The sequence below is a fragment of the Diadema antillarum genome, unplaced genomic scaffold, assembly GCF_040938485.1.
Source record: "Diadema antillarum isolate AM-2024a unplaced genomic scaffold, OU_Dant_1.0 seq00001718_RagTag, whole genome shotgun sequence".
In the NCBI taxonomy this organism is placed as follows: Eukaryota; Metazoa; Echinodermata; class Echinoidea; order Diadematoida; family Diadematidae; genus Diadema; species Diadema antillarum.
In genome coordinates, this window is record NW_027272406.1 from 410,148 (window position 1) to 425,473 (window position 15,326).

Below are 15,326 nucleotides of genomic sequence, written 5' to 3' on the forward strand. Positions count from 1 at the left end.
AGTTTATAGCACTCTTAAAGCTTTTCATTTGGATCTTTTTGAAAAGGAAATTCATCTAAAAAATAGATTAACCTCAAATAAAAGAGAAAAAATATTCCCTCATACAGAACGATACAAAAATGACAAAAATCGGATAAGAAGTAAGGAAGACAAGACATTTTTAATTTTCTTTTTTTTTCGGAAAACATTTTCTTGACTAGTACTTATGAATATTCAAATCAGCAAGTTGACGATGCCATGCTCTCACAATTTCTTATTAATTTCGTGTCTATACAGAAATAACAAGATGCCATATTTCAGCCGTATTAATATAAAACTTGAATTAAAACCACCGAAATAAAAAAGAACGAAATTAATGTTAACTCTGATATATCTTGGTAAACGGGAACATGCTTTTACTTGTATTAGCTAAAAATAACAATTTCCTGAATTTCATACATAATATACATGAAAAATTTATCAGGGTATGACATCATCAACTCGCTCATTTGAATATTCATAAAGACTGGTCAAAAAATGTAAATGTTTTTCGAAAAAAAAGGTGAAATTTCATCTTCCTTATTTCTCATCCGATTTTTGTCATTTTTACATCGTTCTGTAGGAAACATTTTTCTCTTTCTTTTGAAGATTTTTTTTTTCGGGGGGGGGGGGGGTGGATTTCCTCTTTAAGGATTTAGACTAGGCCCTACATTAATTCATACTAAGTTCCCAAGCCCCCATTCTCCCATTCGAAATGAACGGTGTGGAATTGTGTGGAATTGTATAAAACTATAAGTTGTCTTCCTATTACCATCATGAATACGCATTTATGCAAGTGAGTGTAGCATACATGCTAAGTCCACATGGACTAGAAAAGCTTTGAGAATTTTTGGAGACAGACATGGCGTTCGAGGGCGAGAAATAACGTTGTCAGTTGCCGTTTCTAAAAGTCTGGTGGTCATTTTTCAGTTTGGTGTCATGATGAAGATGATTGTGTGCTATCCCTGTCGATTACCACCATCTTTTCCTCGGGCCCATAACACTATTGTGAGCTGGTGTTCCAGGTTATGGCAAGATGTCTAGGTCTTGTCATGCTCATAAATTTAGCTGACTGTACTGTTAAAACCACGAATGGTATTGGTATATCATCACGTGGTCGTATAAGTTCTCAACGGATCCCATTAAGCATGCGGTGATGTCAAAGACGAGTCAACGTTGTTTCTTTACACAAAGTCGAGTGCAGATCATGAGGATACAGGCAAGGACCTCCATTCCACCGAGGGCCATGAACGCCACCTTGAAACCAGCAACGTTGGCGATCCATCCTGTCATGGTAGCAAAAAAAAAAAATATAAAAAATCTTGTTATCTTCAATAGCACGCATACAGATGATAACAATTATTGTTGTAAAGTAAATGTTCATGCAGTGCTATATTCTGGACTATGTTTAACCTATTTGTCCCTCTTGTATACGGCGCGACACGCACTACGCACTTCTCACTTCCGTGACCACGCCATCCAAGAACATGACTACACATACACACACACACACACACACACACATATGAATATATATATATATATATATATATATATATATGAATATATATATATATATATATATATATATATATATATCAGGGCTCGACACTAACTTTTTTGTTTGGTGGCCCGATGGGGCCACCAAAATCCTCAATTTCAAATTTTTGGTGGCCCGAGAGAAAAATTTGGTGGCCCCGAAAAAAACAATAAAAAAACATTAAAAGTCCTGTTTTTTTAATGAGTCAAATATCTAAGTTTTATCCAGTCATAGTAAGAATTGGAAGTTGGACATACATCTACTCATAAATAAACCTCAACAAACTCGCAACACTCACTCTCAGGCACTTTCATCCATCCTTTAAACAAATATAACTGCTAATTTCCGGCGCAAAAAGTTACGAATTAATTGACGTACTTTTCAAAAAATTTTGGTGGCCCGAGGCGGGCCACCAAATTTGCCGTTTTTGGAAAGTTGGTGGCCCGACTTTCAATTTTGGTGGCCCCGGGCCACCGGGCCACCGTTAGTGTCGAGCCCTGTATATATATATATATATATATATATATATATATATATATATAATAGTATTATATGTAGTTAAATCTGTCTTAGCGACCACCGATCAATAGCGGCCATGTACCTGCCGTATACAACCACTATAACACCAATTCCCCATGAGAGAAAAAGCATGGAAAAGAACTTGCCCATAACGGCCACTTTTTGTCTCGCTTGGGTGGCCGCTGTAGACAAGTTTGACTGTATATATTATGTAAATGAATAAGTTTATCAGAATATGTTGACCTACATAATTGTCTTTAAATTTCACAAACAGAGAATAAAGTCCCACTGAGGCGGAAGCTACATGCTTGTGAGACTTATAGCTCAGTTAAAACCCCCAAACAAGGCGGTTTTTTTTTTTTGTTTCGTTGATGTATTTTCAAATATAACTCAAATACTATTATTGGTTAAGGATTTCTGCCCTGGAATACCAAAATAACAGCAAAAACAGTTATTTCGTATATATATTTGTCGTATAATATGCATTTTGGGTACATTTGTAATACAATCCTATTTGGGATTTAGCATCTATTGCATATAGATTGTACGATACAACGATATGGCCACACATACCACACACACAAACAAACAAACACACAACAACACTCTCTCCACACACATACACACACATTATCATCAAATATGCGTTTGTTACCATTATGTCATTAATTTACCTGCTATAACCCCTCCGAGGCTTTCTCCCGTACCAAAGCACAGGTTCACAACGCCCAAAGCCGAGTAGAATCTGCTGGGCGGGGCAAACTGTTTGAGGACGATGATGTCGAGAGTTACTCTGGCGCCGATGGTCAGACCGCCCAGGAAGGCAGCTCCTGCGAGGAGCCAGAAAGCGTGGAGGAGCGGGTCGAGGAAGAACACGATGCTGTTCAAGCAGGCGCAGATCACAATGAGATCGACGGACGTCAACCACCCCATGTCGACGATTGGCCCCTGCAAGATGCGCCCAAGCATGTTTCCAATGCCTCCGAACGACGCCAGGTAGACCGCCGTGGAGAGGGGGAGTCCCCTCGCTTGTCCGTGAGGAATAAGGAAAATGACCCACGCGACGTTAACAATCCCGCATAAGATGGAGTAAAGATTGAACGGTATCAAAAAAGGCTCATCTGTGACGACAGACAGATCCAAAAAGGTCCAGATACGATGTCCGATCTCGTAACATCTACTGCAAGGACCTTGGTCATGAGACTTAGATGCGAGCATCCTTTGCTGTTCATCTTCACTTTGCTGTTCATCGCCACTTACCGAATTGCTCGAGTTGTTACCCTCGACTGCCTTATCGGCCTTGCTGACCAACTGGCTGTCAACCGAGTCTGCTTGCGAATCATCGGAAACCAAGTTGTCCGTCGTAACCATGGTAACAATTTCCAGCAGGCTAGCGATCTGCATGGAGATGCCGCCGAGGAGAAGAATCGCTCCCCTCCAACCGTACACCTCGCGGAAGAATTCGGTCAGGAGAGGCAGTAACATCATGCCAACGGAGTTTCCCGTGTCCGAGAGCCCGTATAGGAACGCGAACGCCTCAGACACTCGCTGGTTAAACAACATCATGGTTGCCATGAATATCACTGCGTTCGTGACTCCTGCGAAATAGACAGAAACAAGGGAAGTATAGCATGGATACGCGGTTTATTTCATCCGGTTTACCACTTAATATGAATGAGTATCAATAATTCCTTTTCATGGACATGTAGTCTGAACGTTGCTGGAGGCTTTGGAAGAGCGGAAAACAAGAAAAGATTTTGACATAGAGAAGCGATATAATGATAGCAATTTTGTCCAAACGTGTCAAATTTCTAACACCATATTTTCCACAGTTTCTAATCTTGGGAGAAATTTAGCGTGAACATGTCGTTTGGATCATACTTCATTAAAAAAACAAAACAAACTTAGTTTGACATATCAAGTATTATACATCAGGCATGTCAGGGGCTATGCCAGCGCAGAAGGATGTATCAGAAACTGTCTGCACTTTAGAATAAGTACATCGCAATTATCATTGCTACCATCATCATTACCATTATGGTCACAGAATCGAGAGTTTACCTGCAGTTATGAGGGCTATCATCAGTTGGGCTACGTTGGTGGACAGTGAGGCTAGACACAGACAAGCAGCGCCTAATACACATATCGCAGTCATGGCTCTTCTCGAAATGTGCTTCAATGCAGGGAAAATTATTGGTGCTTCCAAGGAAAGAATAGAATATAGAAGTATTTAGTAAAGATGAAATGACAAACATCAAAATGTTCTCACGACAAATAACAATAAAAACTGTTTCCTCTCTGCGGCAGATTATAACTTTGCGGAATAGTTACAAAAGTGGGTAATTTCGAAGAGAAATTCCACTTTATCTTTATGTTGACTTTGATAAGGACAAACATGACCCAAATAGAATATTAGTGTTTTTGTGATTTAGGACAAACAGTGATATGAATTTCTTGGCATTTTGAAAGAAAATGAAATCAGTAGAGAAAAGCTTTGGATGAGACGACTTCGCACAATCCAATCTCATGACCTCAACATCTAGGAGGGAAATGACTAATATCTTCACCGGCCGTACTTCTATGTTGGTTTAGCCTGCGCATTTCTCCTCATGGACGCATTTTACTTGCCTATTTTTTTCTCTTCCTTTTGTCAGAGTATTTCTTGTAATTCTTAGTGGCATACACTATAATATAATTATATATAATTATTTACTCGCTTACGGATTTATACCTTTATACATATATATTCTTATCAAGTATGTATTGTATTTTACTGTGTGTTGATATGTTATGTACTTTGCCCTATTATTTGGCTCTCCGCGCTAATATGACTTCTTGTGGCCACACTTGTACACATCTTCTAGGGCCTTCTGCTTACCCCCACCCCCTTCACTCATACTGTTGTTATTTCACCCTTTTCCTATCCATTATACCTCTAAGCTGTTCGAGATTTTGCTTGATGTTGCCTCCCTATATTCATCTTTGATTCCTCAATGATCCTTGGTATCTTCACTAGCCATCCCTCTCCCAATATTGTTTGGTCACCCTGATCACATTTTGGTCACATTCAATTCAATTCATTTATTTTCATTCTTCTTTTTCCATCAGAACATAACACAGAGTGAATCAGGAATTATATCACAAACGTATACATTCGACTTTGCAAAGTATAAAATCCTAAAAGGATACAAATAAAGATATATATATATATATATATATATATATATATATATATAAGATATGCTCGCCTCATTTGAATTGTCTAAGTTAAAAAAGCATTCCCCAGGTTTTGGTTAGACAAGTTACGTAATAATATACAGACTCCTGTACTGCTGCACACAGAAGAATTTGATGCTATTGAGTTGTCAACAGGTGATAAAATCAGTGTACAGAAAACGTCAGCTAAACATTATTATAGATTATTTTTGCATAAGAAAAAACAAGAACCTTCATGTTTATACCTCTGGCAAGGTTACTTGAATTTACCCTGTGATTTTGATTGGAAAAAGGTATTGCAATATAAGTTTCATCAGATTAATGATAACAGAATAAAGCAATTTAATTTTAAGCTTTTTCATCGAATACTGCCCAGTAAAGACAATTTGTTTAAATGGGAAATTTTGAATGATAATTTGTGTACTGTATGTAATTGTAAAGAAACCACTTGTCATTTTTTGCTGAAATGCAAAAAAAAAATCAAAATGCATTGGAGAGTGGTTTCGGTTTTAATTCGAAATATTTTCGATCTTGTAATAGATATCAATGAAAAAGTCATTATTCTCGGATATGATATAGGTAACAAAAAGATGAAATTAGTAAACCTTTTTTTTTTTGAATTATGCCCAATTCATTGTCTACAGGAATTATGTCAGAGAACGCAATGAAAGAAACAAATGTTTGTTCAATGTACATCATTTAATAGAAGATTTGAAAGCGGAATTAAGATTTTATATCAGTTTGAAGTGCAACCAAACGAGATTCGATGATATTGGATTAAGAAGAATACGCAATTATTTTGGTTGGTACCATTGATGTACCCTTCAATTATTTTTTTCCTGTCATAATGATTATGTTGAATGCCTTTTGGATACTTGCAGATAATGTGATTGTAAATATGCGAAGATATGTGGAAAAATAAAGTACCTCAGATGAGGAAAATAGAAAAAAATATATATATGGGTGAAAACGTTGAACGATGTACAATTGGCCATTTTCGGGCTTTTCGATATTCAAACCCTTGTAAAATTGTCACCTGGGGGTGTTTTTCATTATTTTAGGTATCATTTGGTAGGGGAGGGTTGTACCTTTCAGAAAATATATACTTTGTAGTGTTCTTACTGCATTTTCTTTAAAAATAATGCCTTGAAGCTGAAAAAATTGACAAAAATGCATATTTTGGGAAAAAATCCCAGAATCACACGTCTTAATTTTTGTTCTAATGCAATTCTACAGCTTTGTTTTTCCTTGTGAGTAAGCCCACACACTTCAACTATTTAGTCAAGTACTTCTGCCATGAACGTGTGTATCATTTATCTTATCAGGAAACGTTGAATTCACTTATGTCTGAAAAAGAACGTCTCTGAATGATTTATCTTTTCCTTGACGCCAAAAATTCAGGATGACTATGAAAACATGTAAGGCCATATTTATTTAGCGTCTTATCCATACTACCATTCCATCAAAATTTGTGAGTGAGCTGTGTGAAATAATCGTGTGGTGGCTCATTAAAGAAAATTATACTGAATAACCATCAGAGATGTTCAGTTGTTTAATGGCGTCATTAATGAAAGTGGATTATGCTTGAGATAAAAAGTGGTTATCAGTATGTCAGTGTGAGCCAGGCGACTATGATGATTGGCAACTTTAGTAGCATACTGTCCACAAAAATGAGTTCTGGTTGAAAACCTGAATTGGCGAATGTCTCTGATCAAAACGAATGTCCCTGATTGAAAGTCTCTGAAGGGATATTCCCTCATCTGACACTTTCGCACTGCATGATACTTTATTTGCGTGCTTATTTTACGCACTGACGAGCCATCCTGGAATCGAGTCAGCACAGTTCAACGACAAATATGCCCACAAATCTTGAAAATGTGAGTAATAACAAAAACTTTCCTGGTGTTTTTGCCGATTTATTAGAATTATTGTTCCGTATATTTGCCAATCAGTATCATTTGTGAAATTATGTATTTTAATCTTTGGATAAGAGGTAAATTAAAAAAGGATAGACAGTAAATATGTAAGAATCTGCACGAAAATCAAAGATCGCACGTCTCTTAGCAAAATGAAAAACGTTTCTGAAAATTACTGTTTCATGAAATAAAGACATCCACTATACAAATTATGAGAACATTAAAGTAAATTTATGTCTGGATGGGCTCAGTTAGTATAATAGAAACAAGTAGAACCAAGTTAACACGGGCGTGTTGTAATATTGAGAAAAATAAAGCTTCCTGAAAGATGTTGAAAATATGTAAAAGAGTTTCAAATTTAAGATTTTCTGTTGATTGAGCAAGTGCAAACACATTTCCAGGACAGAAAATATGTTTTATGACTAGTAATAGGTCAATAGTCTATGATTATTATGTAGTAGTCACTTTAGTTTACGTATTTTTGGTGAGAGAGGCAGAAATGTAAGAAAAACAGGTTTAGGTCAGAGACGTTCTCTAAACAAATAGGATCTGCTCTCAAACCAATATCAATGACCCACCATGGCGAATTGGTGCCTATGTTTGTAGCACATTGGTTCCTCAATCCAAATATAATGCCAATATCTTGTAAAAATCAAACCCATTAAGTACTGATAAGCAAAGATGTTTACGTCAGGGACGTTACATTGAACGTTTTACACATTTTCAACTACTACAATAAGGAGTAGATCTTTCATTATTCCACAGTATATGGCCCTCGTATACATACATCGTTCTAGGTAATTTACGCAATCTAAAAACAATGTTGATTTTATAATTTTGATCAGAGACGTTCATTTGTGCGTACATTGTTCTTCCAGTGCATGATAAATTTATTTTAATATCATTTTAACTCTATCTTTTTTTTCTTAGGCAAGATGGGAAGACCGGATGGATTTCAAATGCTCCGAATATTAGAATTTCGTCCTGCTCAGGATCTTTAGGCTCAGTCATGTTCAGGGAGACTACAAGTTCCAGACAACGGCCGTGGTACTGGCAAGACCGGACGGACATCTTGGAGGTGCCATCTGTTTACAAAATAATGACTATCCCAACCCCTGTTTCAGGTAGCAAGCGACGCAGTCGGTACCATGCACTGATTGAGGACATGGAATACCAAGTGGAGGGGAAATACAATTCAATGTTATAATGTGGACTCTGTTTTTAATGCACATCACTACGTTTGCTTTTGAGGCTGTAAAATCAGAGGCTTACACGCTAAGAAATAAATGTTCAAATTTGCACCTAATTTGTAACAATAGCAGCACAACTGCGGTGCATACTTGCACCCTTAATTGTGCTTAATTGCACCCTTAATTAACCGCCTTTTTGAAGTTTTGCTAATTTCTGCAAACAAGTTCTCGTACAGTTGATAAGAATATGCAAATGAGTGAGCTGACCATGTCATAACCTTACAATTTTCCATTGATCGTGTACAAAAAAAATAACGAAAATTCAATTTTTCTGTCTTTGAAAACATGATGCTATTCCTAGGTGATTACCTTCAGAATAGTTATCAGTTAGATATACCCGGATTAAAGCCTCGGGCATAATCATGTTTGAATGAAAAAATGAAAATTTCAAAAGTTTATGTGCAAACATGGCAAGTTGTGAGGGAATGACAAGCTCAATTTGCCATTAGCATATTCATAATGACCGTTCAAAAACTGTTTCCTGAAAAATTAGCGAAACTTCAAAACGTCATAACTTCATTATTTTTTTCTTGAGCCCGTAAGATTTTATTCTTTCTTATCAGCGGCTAGCTCATATTTGGGCTGAATTTCCCCTGTAATGACTCCTTTTCTCTTAGAAGTAAGGTGAGATGTTCTAGTGGTATTATTTTTTAGGTTTGTAAGCCAAATACATGAGAAAAGGTAAAATACTAACATCTACGATGAAACAAGAAAATGTCTATTAAGAATGTCCCTTTACTTAGTTTCCTCTACAACACTATACTTATGTATCGCCTTCGAGTAGAAAGAAGGATTGATAATCCCCTACCGATGTGACAGGTAAAATGTGATATTGTAATGTTATCATTGTCAACCTCTTGAAAGAGGTTTTCAGTTCATTGTGGTCAAACGTTTGCTGTACCACACCGTTGATATTCTTTCGAGTTTGGCGTTTACAATTTATATCTGCCATAGTATACAAAAAAGCACAGCGGAATTTGATGCTTCTAGGATAAGTATAGGTTAATTACAGCTTTTTGAGACGACATCATAACAGTGGCCCAGGTACGGTCCCTAATAAAAATCCGAACTGGCCTGACATACACATACAATCATATTTGAGGTATAGTGGTCAAATTCAAATAGTATTAGTAAATTCGTGTTTACCTTTGTTATAGATTTGGACTACATTTGAAAAAAAAATACAATATTGATAGCATAAACCAAATCAATTCTTGACATATGCCTCGGTAAATGATTTCTCAATGAATGTGGAATGTTGAGTTACGAGGATCTTTTAAAATAGGGAGTTTGGTGTTTAATTCTAGTGATAACTTACAGCCGAAACGTCCCTGATGGAAAAGCAAATGTCTCTGATATAAACAAATAATTTAGGTAAGGTAGTCAAAATTGCAAGTATTTCATGTAATTTTTAGTCAGAGACGTTCGCCAATATGTCACAGTTCTATCTAATCTTGAATAAAAACAACACCCTTGGAGATATCCCAGTATAATCGGGTTTCCAAGAAAGCTGATATCAATGACATTTGACTGAGATATATTTATATCAGTGAGTGACGTTTTTTTAATTTTGACCCCTGGTTTGCCCAATTGTACATCGTTCAACGTTTTCACCCATATACATATATGCATGCATACTGGGCAGCCAAAAAAAAAAAACAAAGTTATATTTCAGTTGAGTAAAAAAGAATTGAGAGGTCCACTAAAAAGAGGGCTTGTATATTGTGAACCACTCAAACCACATTAAGCAAATACTGCGCAGGCGACAGACACCTTAAACACCGTTTTGTAATGTCTAATTCGTGGTCTGTTCTTACCTGGTGGCAAACTCATGGGCCTTCGATTTTGTCTAGTGTCGAATTCATAGGCTGTTATATGACTCGTGGACTGTATAACTCACGAACTTTTTTTTTCCAGTGTCGAACTCGTGGGCTGCATGACTCGTGGGTGTCGGTATCGTGAGATTACCTAATCTGTTTGGCCCTCTGCCCTTGGCACCTAACCTATACCGCTATTGCTGTGTGTGTGTGTGTGTGTGTGTGTGTGTGTGTGTGTGTTTGTGTCCGTGTAGCCCCTCCCAAACAATGCTTGTTGCGTGTAGTCTGCTTACTTTGTATGTTTGTCATTTTGCTCTCTGACGAAGATTCTGCCAGGTTCGGAAGGTCAGGCCCCCTTTTATTCCACTCATACAAACTTCTCGGAAATGCTCTATAGGTAAACGCCGCAAGGCCCTGGGAATGAAACTTACCTAAAAAGTAAACCACCCCGTGATAGGTCGCTATTATGATTCCAATCGTCGCGTAGTCGGAGTCCAGTTGAAACACCAAGTCGTCCACGAGCAGGCCGAAGCTCTTCATGACACCGATCTCGATGAACCTGACGACGAAAACGAAGAGAACTACGAGCAGGGAGTTGCGCCATCGCCTGAAAGAGGAGGCCATGTTATTACTGGTCATTCAGGTATCCGCAGAGCTTCAGGTGTAGATCCAAACGGTCATTTGTGAAAAAGAAAAAAAAAACAATAAAGTGAGCACTGACTGTTCCAGTCGGGCGTGTTCTCTGGTCCAAGGAGGTACATTGTACTAGGCGAGCTCGTCTAGTACCTCCTTGGGTAGGCGAACATTATAAAGGGCCTCTTTCACTGAGCACGCGAAGGACGCGAATATCAGAAAAATGGCAAAGTCCAACATTCGGAAAAGTTTTTCTCCGAATGTGTTCGGACTATGGAGCCGTAAACCAGCCTTGCGCAGTTCCTCGACGTATATGCAACTGCTGTACTACAACCACTCTCATACACACGAAGTACACTCGACTTTAAGTGCGAGCAAAGCAAATTTTCCAATAATCACTGGCAAAACTGTTTCTAAGGAGAGTTGATGCTGTCTTTATATAGTTGTTGACAGTTTTCTTTCTCCTCCTCTCCCTTTCATTTCTCTCTGTTGTGTCTTGGTTTAGGCGCGCACACTTATTGTGTGTGTGTGTGCCGACTTCTTTTCTGAGGACTTATGACACCCCCACAAGCAATTGGTCTGTGGGTTCCCCTACACATCTTGATTTTCGCATATAATTTTCGTGCAGTCTAGAGTCATTTTAGGTGTTTTCTGCATCCTTGATAAAAAATTTCATTCTCTAAACGTTTATTTTTTTATTACAATAGTTCTCATTGACTGATGTGAAGATGTACGTTAAGATTGTAATCTGTAGAAAACTTATGAATGAGATGAAGTCATTTTGAAGTCAGACACCTGTCGGTCATGCGCTTTGTAGAGGTTAGACGTCACGTGGTGCGGATTTGCCCCTACAAGCATGCTCAAAACGTTCGTGAGAATGTCTTAAAAAGTACGCGAACAGTTCGCGGACATTTCGTAAAAATTACCGAAAGAAACTGGGGGATTTCGAGAGACATTTACGCGAGACATTCTCCAAACTATTGGTGAGATGATATGTTTGGGAATTCACAAAGATTTTTGCGAACATTGCGCGTAGGTCGCGCGCCTATAATATGTAATACATTTTCTTCAAGCATGTAGTTTTTCGCACAAAAAATTAACCATTGTGTATAACACTGTATAGATCGGATTAATGCAAGTTTGTGATTTGATTGGTTTCGACAAATTAATTATAAATGGACAATAATAAGCCAACATAATACATGGTATTTGGTTCCAATACATCTTTTCGACAGGTGGTTTCATTGCATACGCATTCAGTAATCGAGATAGAGTGACTATGTCATTGACCAAATTGGTAGCATAAACTTTTTTGGGGAGTCATTGTAGATGATAACCTGACTTAGACTAAACATGTGAATTGCATTTATGGAAAGGTTAGTATTTTTCTGTTGGTATGTTGCGTAAGCTCCGCTCAATACTACCGTTGAATACTCTTTTATTTTATAAAATTCCTTTAACTTGCCTCATCTTCATTATTGCAGTCTCGCATGGTCTGGAACCAGCTTATAACTAACTTGCGTCGTTTGTATACAATACGTTGTAGAGAAAACGGCTACTCGACGTTACTGAAATACAATTTTTTTTTTTAGCCCTTGATATCTATTGATTTCATTCAAATAATTCGTGAATTAACCCATTCTGGGCGTAACATGAACAAAAACAATACAAATGCAATTTAAAACACACACATAAAAGATATTTTTCAATTAACATTAATACTGCAAAAATCTCTATTCATCTTGAATAACTTGATTATGAATCAATCTTACTCTGATAATTCTTCACGAGAAAATATTGACATATGCCAAACATATTCTTCAACATGTTGGATCATATAATAGATCATATACTCACTTACAAGAGCATAATATACATGAAAACAAATCTCTGAATGAAATCATTCATGAAAACCCAACCAGTCCTCCCCCTCGCAACCAAAACAAATCTTTATCTATCCTGCAATTTATATATTTAATCCTACCAATGTTTTTCATACAATTTATACTATCCTCCTTCAAATTACATCCCAATTCCCCCCCCCCTATCAACCATAACCAAAAGCACACCCACACGCTCACAACAGACACCCGAACCGATACCACCTTCTTTCCTGATGAAGCGACTTCCAAATATTACATAAAACATAATTGACCATACGGCTCCACTTTTTAACACACATAAACACACACACACACACACACACACACACACACACACACACAATGAATACTCTTACACATGACAGTCTGATTGTATTTGAAACTTAACTGGTCTTTTTGTGAGCAAATCATTTTACTGTAACTCTTCCCGATTTTTTTCGACAGTTGTTTATATAATGAATCATACACTACATGAAATTGAAATTCGACATAAGATAACATTGTCTTCTCATTCTGTCACCTGAGCGTAACACAGAAGAATTCTATTTCATATAAAAGTTTTGCAGTAGTCTTCTCTAGATTCAATTTTTTTTAAAATGCATCTACTCAAAGTGCTTTCAAGTCTAGATACAAAAGGCATCTCATTAGTGCCTAATAAACTATAACAAATATCTGTCTATCTTTATTTTTTTTTATTGATGTAATAGCATATGTTACATTTATTTATGTAGTTAATCTGTCACTTTCATAGGTATTTTTTATTCGACTTTATTGTATTCCTTTCTATCTAGTATAGGGGCATGTTTAACTCAAGCCTTTAGCTTTCTTTGTGAACTAACCGTCACATTTTATACTTTAATGTTCTGGATTTTTTAAAATTATGGCTATAAGGTGCATTGAATCAAGAGATATTCAAAATTAGTTGTTACGTAAGGAATGCAGTGTCATGGAAACTATTTCATTTTTCTCTATTTGATGATAACTTCTGAATTGAAAAGAACTGTAAATTGATTTTATACGTTTTTGCATTTGAACTTCAAATATTTTCTTTTGCAAACTTTGGATGTAATCTTATTTTAAAGGGAAATTTTGTACCTGGTAAGTCATGGCACATATAATAACGATTGCACCGATAACCTCACAGTCTTCTTTGTTTCGAGTTACAAGTCACTTAAAAGAAGATTGCTATGATCTTCTTATTCCATTTGTCCAGTAAAATCTGGTTCAGTGAAAAAGTCATGTTTACACGCTAATATAGTACGCTTATGTATCAGTACGTAAATCAAAACGTAGGAAAAGAAAAACAAAACCACAAAAATCATGCAATGATGGTGATCATCGTATGTGTCACAGAATAGATCTCGACGATCACAATACAAAATATGGTAGTTCTTGAAAGAGAACTAAATAATTAAGAATAAGAATTTTGTTTTGTGTATGAATTTTTTTTTTTGTCAAAAGAGGTATAAAAGTTGCCCGTATAGTATAGAGTAGCCTAATACAAATTTAGAAAATCTCAACATTCAACTTTTTTTTCAACTGCATGGCAATATTACAATGATGATTTATAGGCATTCTTACTTCTGTGAAGCCCAGTAAACATGCACGGTCTATTAAATGTTGCAGATATATTTATTGCACATTGAGTCATACTATCTTACCTATTTTATCGTAATGAGAAATGTGGAATAGATGTCAGACATCAACGAAACGTCTGCCTTCATCTAGGGAGGTGAGCTTCATCTCATGCGATGCCTCTCGCTTTACAATGCTTTATACACATATTCTACTCATAGCATATGACACTGCTATATAATTGAGACCCATATTACTGCTAACTAAGCGAATACGTTCCAAGAAGTAGCTGCGGGAAAAAAAAAACTATCACACTAGGGCATTTTCCTCAGTCGTATAAGGTAAAAAAAAGTGCTGGCACAGACGAAGTAAAAAGAAGATCCCTGCACTTACTGTTTTTGGAGGAACTGGCACAACTTTGCCCGAATTGTGGGTCGATTGACGAGATGTGTTCAACAACGTGCTATAGCATGCGGTAATTCGCAATCTAGCTGAATATGTAGACATACATCGTTAAGAACGGGATGAAGCGTTTAAGAGAAGTTATACAGATTTGCATCTGAAATGGGTTGGCCCTCATCCGTACTCCACTCAAGCGTATCGCCGAAGGACATCAAGGGTCCACATTGCCGTGGCGAAGTGCTGTCAAAGGAATGTTCGAGATTTGCCATTCAAATCCTTCTATTGAATTTCACGAGGTGATACAGACCATGCCCCTTTCCACCCCCAAAATAATGTAAGATATAGAAAATAGAGCTGTGAGATATCATTCCCCACGATCTGGTATGGTAATATTTGTGTCATCCTTGAGTAGACACATGCATGTAGTTTGCATTTACGTAGTGTTGGGATCACTGAGCCGTTTGTCCAAAGTATCGCCCTCTTTTTCTTACATAAAAAACCCACCAATCATCATGGAACATACCATTGCGATTCCCTGCAGTCTCCTGGTTTGTGTA

The 15,326-nt window shown here is 37.0% G+C and overlaps 1 protein-coding gene across 1 annotated transcript; it reads right to left on the reverse strand.

Moving 5' to 3' along the window:
- Positions 1-1,188: 1,188 nt before the first annotated feature.
- Positions 1,189-10,900, reverse strand: LOC139711872 (monocarboxylate transporter 12-like). Its single transcript, XM_071623721.1, has 3 exons — positions 10,708-10,900; positions 2,752-3,675; positions 1,189-1,304 (listed from the first exon to the last, which is right to left on the reverse strand). The coding sequence occupies exons 1-3, from the start codon at positions 10,898-10,900 to the stop codon at positions 1,189-1,191; spliced, it is 1,233 nt and encodes a 410-aa protein (XP_071479822.1).
- Positions 10,901-15,326: the final 4,426 nt, after the last annotated feature.

Excerpts from the sequence above, each read along its gene's own strand:
- LOC139711872 (XM_071623721.1), bottom strand. The coding sequence starts at position 10,900 with ATGGCCTCCTCTTTCAGGCGATGGCGCAACTCCCTGCTCGTAGTTCTC. Across the intron at positions 3,676-10,707 it reads CGGGGTGGTTTACTTTTTAG|GAGTCACGAACGCAGTGATA; the intron begins GTAAGTTTCATT and ends TCTATTTCGCAG. Across the intron at positions 1,305-2,751 it reads CCTCGGAGGGGTTATAGCAG|GATGGATCGCCAACGTTGCT; the intron begins GTAAATTAATGA and ends CTACCATGACAG.